Source organism: Kogia breviceps, chromosome 11, assembly GCF_026419965.1.
Source record: "Kogia breviceps isolate mKogBre1 chromosome 11, mKogBre1 haplotype 1, whole genome shotgun sequence".
In the NCBI taxonomy this organism is placed as follows: domain Eukaryota; kingdom Metazoa; phylum Chordata; class Mammalia; order Artiodactyla; family Physeteridae; genus Kogia; species Kogia breviceps.
The window spans coordinates 78,009,138-78,027,274 of NC_081320.1; the positions used below are offsets into that span (position 1 = coordinate 78,009,138).

The following is an 18,137-nucleotide window of genomic DNA, read 5'->3' on the forward strand; positions in this document are numbered from 1 at the left end:
AAACCCTAGAGGAGTTTGGGAAAAACAAAGTACAACGTAATTCTCCATACCATTTTAAAGTTAACAATTTCTAACACTGAGTATAAAAATCATAACATTCATAACCAAACTACAAAACCAAAATATCCGAGGAAAGCCTGACCTTCAGTAACTTTTACTTTGCCTTTAAAAAAAAAAAAAAAGGAGAGGAAAAAACACTACTTTATACAGGGGCATATTCCCTGACACCTAGGCTCTACCACTAACTAGTTGTATAATTGTGGGTAATGCAGATAATGCATGTTTACTCATATGTAAAATAAAGAAGCTGGAATCAGTGATTTCAGGAATCTTCACATTCCAAATTCATGCAATCTTTATGTGTAATAATCACTTGATAACATGCCTCTGCCCCCATCAAAACTCTGGCCCAATCTAATTACAAGTAGTTTGTTCCTTCTCATTTTTTTCCTTGTCTGGTTTATTTTATGATGATCTACAAAATTCAAGTCTATTCAGTATGAGAGTACTGACTAAATGTATCCAACAGAACTTAAGCTCCAAGAAAGGCAGAGACTCGGACAGGGTAACTACTTAAATCCCTAGCACTGAGAACAGCACCTAGACCTAGCACATAGATAAGCACATAGCTAAGAAATAAAAGATGATAACCTTGCAAGATAATCTTGAATAACGTTCATTGGAAAGATGCTATGAACACTAAATATATTTTATGTTAAAAGAAATATAGGGGGCTTCTCTGGTGGCGCAGTGGTTGAGAATCTGCCTGCTGATGCAGGGGACACGGGTTCGAGCCCTGGTCTGGGAGGATCCCACATGCCGCGGAGCAACTAGGCCCGTGAGCCACAACTGCTGAGCCTGCGCATCTGGAGCCTGTGCTCCGCAACGGGAGAGGCCGCGATAGTGAGAGGCCCGCGCACAGCGATTATAAGTGGCCCCACTTGCCACAACTAGAGAAAGCTCTCGCACAGAAACGAATACCCAACACAGCCAAAAATAAAATAAATAAAATTTAAAAATATATATATATAATGAAGGAAAGACTTTTTAAAGCAGTACAATACAACAAAAGCTAAACTGATATAAAAGATATCTGTGGTTAGACTAAAAATGTTTATAAGCTCTGATATATCTTTTTTTTCTGAATTAACAAAAGCAATATTTTTTTTCATTTCAGTTTTGAGATATAATTGACATACAGGACTGCATAAGTTTAAAGTGTACAGCATAATGATTTGACTTAATATATCATGAAACAATTACCACAGTAAGTTTAGAGAACATCCATCATCTCATACAGATACAAAATAAAAGAAAAAAAAATTTTGTTTATGATGAGAAGTCTCAAAATTTACTCTCTCAACAACTTTCATATATAACATACAAAAGTGTTAATTATATTTATCATATTGTACATTACACCCCTAGTACTTACTTGTCTTATAACTGGAAGTTTCTGCCTTCTGGCTACCTTCATCCAATTCCCCCAACCCCTGACTCTGGTAATCATGAATCTGATCTCTCTTTCTATGAGTTTGTTTGTTTTTGAAGTAAAATTCACCTACAACGCTATGTTAGTTCCTGGTGTACAACACAGTGATTTGATATTTCGATACCTTTCAAAATGCTCACCACACTAAGACTAGTTACCATCTGTCATCATAAAGATCGCGTTATTATGGACTATATGCCTCACACAGTACATTTTATACTGGTGATTCATTTATTTTGTACCTGGAAATGTGTACCTCTCAATTTCCCTCACCCTCCTTCCCCCACCCCCATTCTGGCAACCAACTGTTTGTTCCCTGTATCTAGGACTCAATTTCAGTTTTGTTATGTTTCTTCATTTGCTTTGTTTTCTAGATTCCACATATAAGAGAATTCATATGGCATCTGTCTTTCTCTGTTTTATTTCACGTATCATTAATACCATTTAGGTCCATTGATGTCATCTTTTTGTTTTTTTGTTAAATAAAATACTTAATAGTATAAAAGAATTAAGTTAGGTGACCTGTCAATCTTGATAATAGAGGTCATTTAATATAACACATTATTTTTTAAAATTTTTAAATTCCCCAATTTTTTAAATGCTTCCCTAACATTAAGGTAAATATTTGTTTAGAATGTTTCTCAAATTATATAAAATTGGGCTTCCCTGGTGGTGCAGTGGTTGAGAATCTGCCTGCCAATGCAGTGGATACGGGTTCGAGCCCTGGTCTGGGAAGATCCCACATGCCGCGGAGCAACTGGGCCCGTGAGCCACAACTACTGAGCCTGCGCTCCGCAACAAGAGAAGCCGTGACAGTGAGAGAGGCCTGCGCACTGCGATGAAGGGTGGCCCCCGCTCGCCACAACTAGAGAAAGCCCTCACACAGAAACGAAGACCCAACACAGCCCAAAATAATTAAATAAATAAATTTATTTTTAAAAAAAATTATATAAAATTAACACCAAAAATATATCTCTACATAAAAATCCAGTAAAATTCCAAGAGAAAATTTACTACCTGCTATAATTCAGTTTCAGCATAGCTATTATTATATGTAATTCAAAACATTTTATTACATTGATACATAAAAGGCCATCATTTAATGCTTAGCAATGAAAATTTTATGTATTTAGGTGCACTTAAAATTTCCTTTACAAATAAGTTTACTGTATAATCTGGGCCTATCACTGGTTTTCATAAGTCACATTACCTGTGGACTGTGTTGATTTGTTCCATGTGGACTGGTGCCAGAAAGAAATTTCACTAAAACATGAATCAGGTTTGGATCTGAAACCAGCAGATGGGCAGTGCTCTCCTGCGTTCCAATGGCAGTACTGGAACCAGCTATAAAACATTGAAAAAAAAGTCCTCAACAAAAAGACCCCAAAACAATGGAAATGCAGTATTTAAAACATCTTTTAGTTTCAAAGAAAACTCACATTTTCCTGGGAGTTACTAAAAGGATCTGAATCTCTACTGTACTGACTGAGCCTCATTCTCTATTTTCATCTGCCATACATCTCCTGCCTCTCTACTAATTTGGCTGTGAAAAATACCTAGTTTAATGTGCATCTTATTCAGTATACAGTCAAGTGGAAAAGAAATAACTAAATGCTTACTGTCCTTTTGGTGAGCCTATTCTTAGTAATTATTTCCGCCTTCCAGAAATAAACATCTATTTTTCAAGTAAATTTTAACACAGCCTTCGAAGACAAACTGAAGCAAAACCTATTCATTTTTGCATGTCAGCTACATAAAGGTTGTATATACTGTTAACTGATACACAGACAATGCATAAGTTTTCTGAAGGAATAAAGTATCCTTGAGTCAAATCTATCTTCAGTATCACATAGGGATGTTTTCAACCTTATATTTGGAAAGTATTATATTCCAAATGAAAAAATGAAGTAGCATTTTGATTCTCAGCAATGATTTTAATTAATACCTTTATCAATGTGATGCTGCTTTCTAGTCAATGAAATTAAGCCCAAAGAGAATGGGGATGAAATCCACCCACCTGCTGTCATAGCCTACAGATGGAATGAAGATTTCAATTCACAAGGCTACTCCTTGCTCTCTAATATGAACTTTGATACCTACTTCCCAACAACCTCAAGAATGTCAGATAAAATTTAGACCTAAATGTAAAAAGTAAAACCAGTAAGCATTACAGAAGATAATGTATGAGAGTATCTTTGTGACATTGAGATACAGAAAGCACTAAAAGTTCCTTTCTTAAAGGGTTCAGAAATTAATTTTACTATCTTAAATGGGAAATAAAGGAGTGGGGTGAAGAAAGTAGGAAACTAATAGGACTTCAGCATCTGAGAAGAAGCTATTAGGTTCAGTGAATATAGGTTTTAGATGTGAAAAGCATAAACCGAGGAACCTAGTCATATATGTTCATGAATATTATAATGAATAAATCATTTTAAACTGCTAAGTTACTTTAAAAAGAATAAATAACCAACACAAGACATAGACTAACATTAAATACTTGACTTTATACTCTAAAAGTAATCAATTTTTAAAAATTAGTAAAAGTTTTTAGAAGGTCAAAATATAATTTGATCTTGTAACTGCAGATAGAGTATATAATCAAAGTAAAGAAGCACAAAGGGCAAGATACATTAAGAACAACAACAAAAAGAACAAATTCAGAAGAGACATATTCAAATAAAGAATTTAATCATTTGCACAACTATATCACTTCTTGAAAAAATCTTTTCTAAGAATCTGATAGCAAGAATAATAAAGTATATGTCAGAGATTTAAAGGAATAAATATCTGGACTTACGATTAAGCTGCATGTTTGTCATGAGTGTTAGACTATGAAGCACAAGGCACCATGTCCGGAGCAAAGTATTGGGATACCATGCTAACACTGTGAGAAAGCTAGTTATTGATGCTACATGGAAAAGAGAAAGGGGAAATTTTAACTCAGTAAAAGCAAATGTTTACTAAGAATTAAAACAAAAAGAATAAATTTTAATACATGACATTATTTTTTTAATCAATTTACTATCTCGTGTCCTCAAAACATATAAATAAGAGTTCCCCATTAAACATAACTAAAGCATTAGAGAGTCAATAACATTTTATGTCTAAGGTGAAGGCTCATCCCATGACAAATAAAATAACATGTCATCACTATACATTTGTTGTCCTTTCCAAACTACAGGCATTTCTACTGTAACACAATTTGTGTTTTACTAAAAATCCTCACATTCTGCAAAATCAAAAATTGAAAATAATAGGGCATATTGGAAAGACAGGGATGGGGCTGACCATTCAAAACCAATGTAACTTCACAAAAAAAGCACAAACTAAAACAATAACTAAGTCACCTGCAAGGCCTAAATAAGAAGCACATGTGGCAGGTGGAGAAGCAAAAAAAGTTATTAAAAATAAACAAACATAATACAGTGCCCAGTTTTTGCCCTTAAAACACTGTGTATAATGGCTGATTCCAGATCTCAGGCAGGAAATATAGTTTGGAACACCTATGATATTAAAATCTAACAAAGATATAGTTGTGTATTTCACAAAAAACAAAACCAAAAGAATCTAATGAAGCATCATCTTACTGACCACAAACAGCATAATTTCAGCATCAATAAACATAATCATTGTAACAGAAATGTAAGAAATATTTTAAAATCATGAACTTATACAGATATTTACTAAGGAAACTAAGTGGTCATGATTATAGACTACTTGTGAACCAATTAATTTTTAAATTTAATTTTAAAATACAGAAAATTTCCAGCATTTTTCCTGGCTCTATATAAAAACTATACCTCCAAAGGGTGACATGATAGCACATGAAAGGAAGTTTCTCTTTATGGAAGTATTTCAGTTAATAAATTAAAAAGGAGTAACAAAATTAGACTATCTTCATTTCAAAACTTCCTGTGAATTGCTAATAATTCTAGGCATTAATCATTAGTGTCTATTAACAACCTAAAAAAAGACAACCTATGAAACTGCCTTAAAAAAAACCTCAAATCAGATTAAGCTCCATGTCTAATTACTAATTTATAGAAAGTAGAGAGGACATAGAGATACAATCACTAAAAATCGGGACCTAGGGAAATCTTGAAAGACAAACAACAAACAACCAAACTTTGCAAGGGGATTTTTTAAAAAAGACAGATTAGAGGAATTAAGAAACATAATTAATTAAAATGTGTAGACTCTATGGAATCTATTTCAAATATACAAAAAAATTCTGTAATAGTTTAGACAATTGGAAATTTGAATACTGACAAAACACCTGATGATAGTAAGAAATAATTACTTTTTTTACCCTTCTATTCACTCTTGTTTATGCTTAATGTTTCTCACAATAAAAAAGTTTTAAAAAGTGATGGGAGCAAAATTTATAATAATAATCATTAATACAGTGAAACAGAAGGAAACCTAATAATTAAAGTAGGGCTGGCTCTTGCTGAGAGAATGCAGATGTTAAGTAGGACCATAAGCCAATGTGGCTGTCACTAAGGCTGACAGACAGGCCATGTGAAGGCCATGCATGATGCACATCTCTAGAGAGAAAGCATCAGGAATAAATGATTTTTACTGTTTTTTAAATAGATTCCTATAGCCCGAGCTGAAAGCTAGTTCTATTCCTGTTGAAGAATATTATTCAAGTCCCACTATTCCCACATTCCTGCATTTGCCAAGAAAAAAAATGAAAGAACACAATTTCTACAAAAAAATTGATATCTTTCTCCAATTTACCAATTCCCCTAGAGGTACTGTATTTCACATTTTAAAAAAAGACCAGTTGCAAAAGAACAGCCTATGAACAAGACAATACTTTAAGGAACTACAATGTAAAGATTAACAGACCACTGTTGATTTTATGTCTGTGTTATACACAGACATAATACAGACCAGAGAATAACAGCTTTCTGTTCTCTTTCCTGCAAATTATTAAGTCAGTATTTTAAATATCTTTTTTCACTAAAACATTACAACCCTAATGACAAAGATTAGGTGTTAACCTAATCAATACCTTTTTAGATTGTTTATGCTATGTTAATAATTTTCCTTCTAATAAATCTTACCTTGATTTAATGAAATGACAGGTATTCGATTAGCATTATATAAAAAAATGTCTGCTCCATTTTCTTTGTTTCCAGACGAACTAGAATTCAGACTCAATGTGAGCCACAACTGGAGAAGTGATTCCAACTGAAAAAGAATGTAAATTGACAGAAAAAAAAGTACCTATTATGAAATACCATTTAAGCAAAAATCTCAGGTATGAATCCTTATGATTATGAGTAAATAATCTTTCTATTAAATACTTCTTCTGGGGACTTCCCTGGTGGTCCAGTGGTGAAGAATCCACCTTACAATGCAGGGGACGCGTGTTCGATCCCTGGTCACAGAACTAAGATCCCACATGCCATGGGGCAACTAAGCCCACGTGCCACAACTACTGAGCTTGCGTGCCTCAACTAGAGAGCCTGCATGCTGCAAACTACAGAGCCCACATGTTCTGGAACCCGCTTGCCACAACTACAGAGCTCATGCACCCTGGAGCCTGCGTGCCACAAGTAGAGAGAGAAAACCCATACGCCACAACTAGAGAGAAGCCCGTGCGCTGCAAATGAAGAGCCCGCACGCCACAACGAAAGACCCTGCATGCCTCAACTAAGATCCCGCGTGCCACAACTAAGACCCAACACAGCCAAAAATGTATTAAATAAATAAATAATTAAATAAATAAATAAAATGTTAAAAAAATACTTCTTCTGGTTACTTCAATTCAGTTCACAAGCAAACACATCTCAAAATTCTAGATCAAATGAAATTTAACTGAATTAAAATTTATAATTTACCTAATATAAATGTTTTACTAAATTAAAAGACATAATTCAAGTCTTTAAATACAGGTGTGTCCATAATATGTAGTTGGAACAAAAGCAGTAAAGCTTAAAATCATAAAAGTTATAAATAACCTATCACTGAGGCGCTGGGGTAATCAAAGTATCTCCAACATTTTTTCATCTGAGTATGACAAAGAAATCATCCCTGTCTGGTTGAGACTGATCTGCCCATTTATTTTCATCTTTTCTAGGCTGGCAATAATGTCTACAAATACACCATTTCTCCTCAAGTCATACCTGAACGTGATGGACTTGAAGCATGGAAAAAAGTTTGTTGAAACAAACATTTAACATTGGGACAGATGATAACTGTATAATGAGCTGGCTGGATTGGTTCGCTGCTTGTAAACCCCCTAGAAGCGAATCATCTGTTCCAGTGGGAGACTGTGATACTGAAAATTAAACACAGTTATGATTTTATACACAAAGTATCAGAAGAAATGTTAACTAGCTATTAATATGTACAAGTGAAGGTATGTATTTTTTAAATTAAAATTGCATTCTTTAAAATGGTTCAGCATTATATTATTTGAAAACCTGTTTTTACAACATTACTTGAAAGTTCAAAAGATAATGACCACAATGAGAAGCTCCCAAATTCACAGGACTTGTCCACCAAGGAAGAAGAACCTTACTCTCTAGAAATTTTTATTTTCAATTTTTTCCTAATTAGTAAGAGGGAGGAGAAAAGGGAAAGAAAAAGGAACACTGCCTATTTCTTGAGAAGGTAGTTTTAGAATAACCTAGACTCTAATCCATTGATTCTCAACCTTGATAGCACATTAAAATTCCCTGGGAAGTGTTCAAAAATTCTGATACCAGGATACACACAACAAACTGAGTATATATTCATGGGGAGCAGAGAAATAAAGGGATGTTAAGAGAGTTTTTCATATATTTAGAAAGTTTTATATTAAAAGGAGAACACAGTTCTGCACAGGAAAATAATCAAAAGATAGAATATATCGAGAAGCAGAACACTAGATGAATCTTCTCTTTTTCTCCTTTTTTCTATACTTCCAAAGGCAAGAAATATAGAATGCAAACCAAAAGAATTCAATTTAACATAGGAAGATCTAAAAATCCAAATTTCTCTATTGAAATGGGTTGTGAACTTTACTTCACAGGAGAAGGACATGATGTGCTTCCTAGGTTCTAACTAGTATCTCTACACCTTTACTCACCACCATTACCCACCATGTTTTTATTTTTCTTGGCCTAAGAAAAATAAAAATACCACCATCGCCTCAGCACAGCTCCTATCTTAAGATAGACAGGCTGCTATCTAACTATACTCACCTGACAGAAGGGGATCTACCTAAGCCTAGAACAACATCAACAGTCAGCAAAACATGTCCTAACGGCCAAATCTGACAGGCCACCAGATTCTGTAACACGGTTTCTTTAATAGCCGTGCCTATTCATTTAGGTATATATTGTCTACAGCTGCTTTCCTGCTACAAAGTCAGAGTAGAGCTGCAACGCACCCTGTACAGCCCCAGAAAGCCTAAAATATTTACTATCCAGTCATTTATTATAAAAAGTTTTTCTTCTTTTGCTGTAGATAATTAGGTAGTAAATCCTCTCAATTCTGTAGTTCAACCAGGCCCATCTGGCTGTCTTCATTATCTAAGTCTTCCATCTTGGTCTTCAAGGAAGATAAAGATGTTACTATTAAGAAACCCACTTTGGGCTTCCCTGGTGGCGCAGTGGTTGAGAGTCTGCCTGCCGATGTAGGAGACACGGGTTCGTGCCCCGGTCCGGGAAGATCCCACATGCCGCGGAGCGTCTGGGCCCGTGAGCCATGGCCGCTGAGCCTGCGTGTCCGGAGCCTGTGCTCCGCAACGGGAGAGGCCACAACAGTGAGAGGCCCGCATACCACAAAAAAAAAAAAAAAAAAAAAAAAAAAAAAACCACTTTATCATAAATTTGGATATAATGCAACAAACTCCCAGGCAGCTAGCTATGCAGGCTCCCCCAGGAATTTCATTAACCACACACCACCACAATAACAAAAACATGGCTCAGGTTTTTGGACTGAACTTATAAACACTACATGGAGGTATTTTATTCCCCCTCTGTTCTCCTGATTCATTAATCCTTTATCTTATTTCTCAACTTCCTACTAACTTAGCAAGGGAGAATTTAAAAATCCATCCTTACTGAGTGCACCTGAAAATAATCAGATGAACTGTTCACAGTAATACTCTAAGAATGGTAACTTTTACTCACAGGTAGGAGATGTATTTGTTAATGCCTGTAAAATAGAATCTGCTTCTAGGGTTGACATCATTTTCAACATAAGTTCTGCTTGTTGTTCAAGTCCAACTTCTAGGCGAGCATCTAGGGCTACAGAAAGCAATTAAAAGAAAAAACAAAACCTATTTGATAATTATTATTCACGTCCTACTTCCTACAATAAAATGTTGACATCTGAACCCAAAACAGGGTGAGGAGTGTATCTTCACGTCAGAACAACCTGGCATGGGGTATCAGAGTTACAGCAGGTAACAACATCTGTGCAAAGGAGGCTAGAGATGGGAGGGTAGATATATAAAAAGAGGTAGATCAAGTAAGTGAAGTAATGATAGATAATGGAAGCAGATAAATTAAGAATAATGAGAATCAGGTACCTCACTATCAGAGAAAAGAGAAATATGGAAAAGGAAAAAACTAATATGAAGCTTATGGAGGAGATTACTATTAGATTAACTGATATATCAGTGTGGACGCATGGCATTCTAGACGGACAGACAGACAGACAAATATAGAAATAAATATAAACACAAATGTGTGTACACACTCCCTAGATTTTTCCATCAAGAGAAAGTGTGGAACAGCCAAAAATTAACAGCAAGTATATCTAGTACTCAAATCTTGAATTCTTAATCACATATCTCCACTAAAAGGTTTTGAAATACCATTTTCGTCCATGAAGTGGCTAATTCCCAGTCTGGGGAAGGGAAAGTAAATGATGAGCCTGGGGCATTTTGTTATGCCAGAAAACAGGGAAGTGTTCAAAGAAAGATGAAGACATTTCAAAAAGACAGAGACCAGATTAAAGGAGATACCATGGGTCAAATCTGGGACATTTCGAACATCAAAACAAATGACAACACTGCAAATGTACTTAATGCCACAGAACTGTACACTTAAAAATGGCTAAAATGGAAAATTTTATGATCTCTTGAATTTACCTCAATAAAAACAAAACAATAATGATAACAAATTATAACCCACTGAATAAAATAGAAAACCACTGGTCTATTCAAACCGAAGTGAATAAACTAATAACTTTTTTAAAAAAGAACAGATTCCAAGTATTATTCTGCCACTCCAACCCATCAAAATTTTTTACAAAAGGGAAAAGAATAACTTTTCACTGGAAAATACTGGTAGACATCTCCTTTATCAAGTAATTAAACTTAAAACCACCAGCAGTGGTCCAAATTAAAATCATGAGCCACCTAATACGATGCAGTAAGAAAAACTGAGCGGTACACTCTCTTGATATTTCTGCCGAAAAAAACACATGACCACAATCTAATTGTGAGGAAACAGCATACAAACCCAAATTGAGGGACGTTCTACTGAACTGGCCTATCAACATCAAAAGCACCAAGGTCATGAAAGTTACCTCTGACAAAGTGTGGCAGACTGAATAAGACTGAAGAGATATGATAATTACGGTTGATGCTTGAACAACACAGTTTGAGCCACATGAGTCCACTTATACATGTATTTTTTTCAATAAATATGTACTGCACCATCCATAGCTGGCTGAATGCATGGATGCAAAACCTTGGAGACAGAGGGCCAACTGTAAAGTTATACACAGACTTTCAACTGTGTGGGAGTGGGCCTCCCACACCCACCTTATTCAAGGGTCAACTGTAAATGCAACGCACAATTTTGTACTGGATCATTTTGCATAAAGGGCATTATTTAAACACAACTGCTGAAAGCTGAATGGGGTCTTAAAGTTACTAATGTTAATTTCCTGATTTTGATGGATTGTGCTTCCTGATGTGTTTATGTAGAAGAAATGTTCTGCTTTGTAAAACAAACAAAATAAAACAAAAAAACATCAGATTACCAACTTACTCCCAAATGGGTTAGGATGACAAATGTTCTCTGTATTACACTTGCAACTTTTCAGTAAATGTATGACTGTTTCAAAATTTAAGATTTTATGTTTAAAAAAGTTATATACTCTATGTGACTAGAAGAGTACAAAAATAATACTCAATGTGATTTCATTCTGTTTACAAATATAAATTTATTATTAACAATAAAAATAAAAGGAAGCACAATTAATTAAAACCACCAGCAAACCCACTCAACTCACAAATATATTTTGCAAAGTGTTATTCTGAGAAACAAAAAATGGACCATAAACAGAAGCTCTTCTAAACTGACTGACACACAGCTCTGAGTGACAGTCACTCTCACGGCACCCCTGCAATAACAAACCCTCTTAGCAAACACTCAGGATCAAATTCTCAGGAGACAAAGAATACGTAAATTGAGGACTTCTTTTAAGAATAGCTTATGCCTTAAAATATGAACACACACTTACCCTGAGACACTGAAACACTAACTGTCTGTGATCCATTCTTCTCTGTATTTGCTGGTGGCTTTGCTACAGGAATTCCAAGACCTCCTATGTATGGGTTGTAATTGTAGGTGCCATAATCAGCACCCCAATAGTCATACCATGTACTGCTTATTGGCTTAAAAGAATAGGAAAAAACTGTGGTTTATTTTTGCCTCTTCACGAAGAGTGACATATTATTTACATTACCTAAAGTCAAACAGGGCTACAAAATAAACATTCTCCTTACCCTTTAAATTTCTAAAACATAATCTTAACGATTAAAGGAATGGTTCATAATATTCTCTCCATTTTATCCCAAAATCTAAAAAGACCTTATTTGTTAGACTCTGAGAGGTAATTAGCATCTTTAATAAAACCTCTTACACAAAAAATGAACCAAAATAAAGTATTAGGGAGGTATCTCCTTTAGAAAAAGTAGCAGCTAACAAAGAAGTAGATTCTGCAATGAACTCAACTTGGATAAGCTTAAATGCTGCTTGAAATGTCCATAGTCCATAACCATACCTCCCATGCTTATTAGTGGTTCTTATTATCATATAAGATAATGTTAGTGGCTATATTAATAAAATGATGTAAGTTCTCCATATACTATTCCACTAGTTCTATAAAAAATCTACTATAGTACCTAGAGGAATTTAATTTTGAGTAAGCTAAATAATGGGTTACATTAGGTGTATACTTTCCTCTTTTAAGTAATTAATAAACCAGAAGTATAAGATGAAAGGTTTTAATTGCAAAGAATACTCTACTATATCGTACCTTAAAAACTTTGGCTGCAAGAGGATCCTTTTCCAAATCAATATCTAAAGGATCAATGTCAACTTCCATTAGATCCTGAAGTAGCTCAAGATCAATTTCTTTATCTTTTTCCAAAGAGGAAAGAGGAGGTGCACCTTCAAATAATTGAAAGTGATTTTTTTTGGCGGAGTATGTAACATAAAATTTAACCAATATATTGCTTTTAATTACAGAAAAAGTTAATTTACTTATACATAATATATATGTTTCTACTGATACAAAAATCTCTAAATTTTTATACCTGACAATTAAGCGTAAGTATGCAAATATATCACCCTATAACACACAATCAAAAACACCAGTGCAATAATATGTTATTTCCTAGGGGAAAAGACCGTATGATTAATCCTCGTTGAATCAAGTTACATAAACTTTGTTGTTAAAAATAATCACTAACCATTTCTAGAATGAACAGTGTTATTCATTTTATTGCCTCCAATATGTAATTCATTATATTACATCCAGTAGTTAAGGAAATAATACCAGGTATTAAAGTGAAAAGCAAAGATTTCAGTTTTAAGACTGCTATTCACCTTATTTTTCTATCATGAATTGGAAATGATTTTGCTCTCAGATGACTCCAAATTTTTAACTAGGCTTTTATGCCTTACAACTCTTATCTTCTTCCCTTCCCACCCTCTATTATTCAACATATGTTTATAGAATACCAAGAAAATACTAGCCTGTATTAGGGTCTGAGTATATAAAGATTAATAAAACAAATGTCCACCCTCCAACAAATTAACAGAGGTTCAGACGTGAGGGTACACTACAGAAATTAAACCAACATGATAGGTGCTATCAAAGACAATCTAGAATGTAGGCAGCGCTGTAGGCAGCACCGACAGCAGTCTCCAGCATTGCTGCTGGTAATGGAAAAGCTTCTTGGAGGAGGGCATGCTTTATGGGAATCTTAGATAAGAAGTTCATCATGCAAACGAGAGAAGAAAGTCTACTCCAGATAAAGGGACTATCAGACAGAAAGGATAAAATCATAAGAGAATCTAAGATTAAGGAATGAAACAGATGAAATGACCACAGCATTGCAAAACAGTCTTCAAAAGTAGGGAGTACACCACAAAGGACTGTACATGCTAAGATACACATTATAGTTTTTGAAAAGGCAGAAAACAGACAAAGAAAAAAGAAAAAGAGAACAAGAGCCTTGCTATCTTTACCACTTTGTATCTTTAACTGTTTTCTAAGTTGTAATTCTTTCAACATAGCCAAATAAGACCATATCAAGATAACACAGACCCTGTGAAAGGATACCATTTTATTTTAATATGCATTCAGAGAATCAAAGCAAAACATACTTATCAGGAAAATAACTGATATGGTTACTAAGGCCAAAGACCTAATATAAAACTTAATTTTATACTTCATTAATATTCTTAATTTTGAAACATGTTTCATTTTTTAAAAAAAGAGCTACGGATATTTTAAGTAAAAAATTTAAAGAATGTACCTGTTATATCATGTGTCAAAGGTTCATCTATAGTTTCCAGCAACTGAGCTGAAGACTGCTGCAGGGAGTCATCAGAGTCACCAGCTGTTGCACCTACATCATCACTCACTGTTCCTTCCTCCATGGCTTCTGCAGCTACTGGAGCCAGCAATTCCCCTGTAGGTAACAAGAGCATCCTAACTGCTTTAGTAATTAGTAAACAGACATCCAAAACATAGTTTTTCGTCCAGTATTGAGACTAGCATGTGTACTCTACCAACCACAAAAGATTCTGAGGCAAATGAGTCCACACCTACTCAAGAAAATGCTAGGGCTCACTGCATTACCTTCAAATGCTAACTAATAGCAAACACAAAATGTGCAATATGAACAAGGAGTTATTATAATCACTTTACACACATTAACTCACTTATTCATCAAAATAACTTCATAAGAAACATACTTTTATTAGCCTTATTGTACAGATGAAAAAACTGAGAAGCAGGGAGTACCTTCCTCAAGTGCACATAAAGAATTAGGAAGCAGCTCACTGCTGGTTATTAATAAAGAAGCTGACTAGCTCCAATATCCCTGTACTCTGTAACCTAACTCCTCCATAAAAACTTGCATTTATCACCAAGTGTCAACATAATTAAACTCAAAAGTAATTCTAAATGGTTGCTACTGCTATAACATGAAAGAGACACTTTATACTTTTGAGGAGCTCACAGATGCCTTTAAAGATTAGTCAAGCAGCGACAAGTTAATTTTGACATACCTTATTAAAAATAAATCCTAACAAACCTGCTAAAATATCCTGTAGCATACAAGTTAAGGAATATTGAGCCCAAGCACCACCCCAAGATATATCTCCTCTATTGAAGTCAGTTCCAACCAAAAGTAATAGAAGTCTTTCCAGTTGGGGTTCATTCACAATCTCACAGAGATGTATAGTTGGCCTCGTGGCATTCGCAATGCGTGCAAGAACCTGTAATACATTTTAAAAAATCATACACTTAAATAGCAATTAAATATGTTTTCTCCAAAAATAAAGCGTTGAAGTAACTGCTTTCAATGAGATATGCTTTTGATGTCAAAATAATTATCTGACGTAAATGCAAAAGAAATGTAATTTCATGGATCAAATATTAAAATCCAGGTAAAAACCTGAGTTGAATAGTTGAAAATAATTTCTATAAGCAATGAATATGCTACAGGAAAGCTTTCAGGGCATGAATACACCCTTCTTCCTTGCTATAATCTGACACTCGTTTGTAGATTTCCTATCCTAATAAATAGACAAAAGGTAGGCTGTAGATAGACATACCCACATTACTTACATTTCAAATCTACATTAATCTAGTTTTAACTAGATTAAAAATATACATTAGGTCTCCTAAGAAATAAGTGCGAAAATATTTTTAAAATCTTTCAAGGCACATTAAAAAAAAACTAAACTGCATAAAAGGAAAACCAGTGAAAGCACTTTTATTTCTCTTAAAAATCAATTAAAAACTGCATTTTTTCTTATTTTTTTTTCTTACTAAGTCTGTAATTATAAATTATGCCTATTCGTTTACTTACCTTACAAACAAATAATAAGAGATCTGCATGGCATGTAAAATCCATGGAGAGGAGAAAAAGGACAAGTTTCTGGACTACTGAAATACAACGTTCATGGGCCAGGGTAAATGGAAGTGGTTCTATCTCTGGGCTTTCCTTTGTTGTTGTAACTTCTGTGTCTAAATTAGAACGAGACCACTCTGCTGTCCGACGTAATCGAATTAAATCCTTAAAGTGCTGTATACAGAAATTTACAATATTTAAACCACTGTTTATTGAATGAAAATTCTTTGAATGAAAATTCTTTCAGTACAACTTTGTGAAATGAAAATATTCACTCAGAAAACTTACAACTTCTAAAGAACAAAATGTTTAGGCAAACCATAAGCTTCAAAAAGTAAGATTATTAAAAACTATACTGACCAATATACCTCCTATCCTATTTTAAAGTAAGGTATCAGATACATAACAGAATTTCAGAAAGGTGAAATTCTATAGAAAGGCTACATCAGGTCAAGTCTAACATCTTAAATAAATATTGCCAAAACATCCTAAATATAATCATAAAAACTGAATGGTAAAGAAACCTATATATACTAAGTACAGAGTATTAATTCATTTCAAACTCTGATGAAGTAACTGTAATTTCATATTTACAGAAACACAATATGTAAACTTGGTTGCTACATATGTTATCCCCCAAATTTTAAAAAAATATCATTTTTAAAAAAAATTTTATTTATAAATCATTGAACTTAATTTTCACTTAGAAAGGACACATTAGGAAAACCATGTATTTCCTGAGTCCTTTTATCTTCAATTTTCTGGAACACAATCCACTTTAAAGGAAATACACTAGAAAAATACCTTAAGCCCACATTAGTCATATATTTACTTGAGTTAAAAGCTACTTTTCCCAAAAAAGGTACATGGAATAGATTTTTGTTGATAAGCAGAATAACATAAAGTTTCCCGATCATTACTAAAAATACTTAACTATTCAAATAACTTAAAATATTAAAAGGGAGGGTGACTTTTCTAAGATAATTACATTAAAAAGTAAAGATCATACCTTTGAGGTGGCCTGCTTTAATTTTGCTTGCTCTACCAGAAGTTTATATGATGATCCTTTGTTGCTTTGTATTTTTTCTTTTTCCATCTGTTCCACCAAAGCCTTCTGTTTTGCTTTTAGTAAGTTAAGTTGCTTTAAAAAAAAAAAAGTTAATCTTATAGTTAACAGTGTTAAAAACAACAAAGTAAATTATTATACTCCTCAGAATCCATACATCAAACGAATGGAATAAGTAATTCTCTGAAAAATCTAGTTTAAACTATGTTGCTGATTTTTTTAAAATCACTTCCAAATTCCAAATAAAAGATCTCTCTGTGTTGTAATTAAGAAGTAAACAATTTCTTACCCATGGGAGAAGGGAAATAACTGGAATACTTTTTTATGTAAGCCACTAATGAGATTGACTGATGGAGTATTTTTTAAACAGAGGAAAAGAATTATTTTTAAATACATGGGGAAAATATGTTTATTGTACAATATTTTTAGCTTGGCTTTTATGGGAATCTCCTTCAAAAGAAGAACATTTTCTGGTATGTCTATGTTTTTTATTAATTAAAAAGTTTATTGCAGTAACTAACTGTAAATTCACATGCAGTTGTAAAAAAATAATGCAGAGATCTCTTGTACACTTTACCCAATTTGTTGGCTCAGGTATCCACCACTACAGTTAATTCTATACACCATCACCATCACAAGGTTTCCTCATGTTGTCCTTTTATGCTGCCCACCCTCCTCCCTCCTATCCTATCTGCCCCATCCCTACCCCTGGCAACCACTAGTAGGTTGAAATGAACAAACAGACCAACAAGGAGAAAAAAATTTCTGCCTAGAAAGACCTTGAAAATCTGCTGAATGACAAAACCACTTTGCCACATATCCATTATGCAGAACACTACTCTAAACAGAAAGTCACCAGAACATGATAGCCATAATTATAAATGCACAATTTAGTTAAGAACTTAATCTACCTTTTCAAGGAATATTTCCTAAATATCTACTGTTGCTACATATTTTTGTTATCAGCAAGAAAAAGAGCTAACATTATATTATAAAGAAATATCCATTTGGCTGTTATCTCCATATATGAAGAAAAATGTATCATAAATTAAAACCAGCATGCACATGTATTAAATAATCAATACATGGTATGTGAATGTGAGAACAAATCAGTATTTCCAGAAAATTGTTCCAAAAGTTCTACAATTAACATATACAACAACTGCAATCAAGAAAAAATATAATCTTTA

The 18,137-nt window shown here is 33.9% G+C and overlaps 1 protein-coding gene across 11 annotated transcripts in view; it reads right to left on the reverse strand.

The window, feature by feature from the left end:
• The window catches only part of BIRC6 (baculoviral IAP repeat containing 6), a 239,633-nt gene that overhangs the window by 116,773 nt on the left and 104,723 nt on the right, over window positions 1–18,137 (reverse strand). For all 11 annotated transcript variants that reach the window (XM_067007850.1, XM_067007847.1, XM_059078733.2 and 8 more), the window contains 11 exons: window positions 16,891–17,022; window positions 15,840–16,055; window positions 15,060–15,243; window positions 14,277–14,432; window positions 12,770–12,903; window positions 11,972–12,125; window positions 9,625–9,741; window positions 7,630–7,784; window positions 6,565–6,691; window positions 4,290–4,400; window positions 2,703–2,836 (listed from right to left, as the gene is read on the reverse strand). In XM_067007850.1, coding sequence (XP_066863951.1) covers window positions 2,703–2,836; window positions 4,290–4,400; window positions 6,565–6,691; window positions 7,630–7,784; window positions 9,625–9,741; window positions 11,972–12,125; window positions 12,770–12,903; window positions 14,277–14,432; window positions 15,060–15,243; window positions 15,840–16,055; window positions 16,891–17,022 — 1,620 coding nt within the window. The remainder of the gene's footprint in view (window positions 1–2,702; window positions 2,837–4,289; window positions 4,401–6,564; window positions 6,692–7,629; window positions 7,785–9,624; window positions 9,742–11,971; window positions 12,126–12,769; window positions 12,904–14,276; window positions 14,433–15,059; window positions 15,244–15,839; window positions 16,056–16,890; window positions 17,023–18,137) is intronic.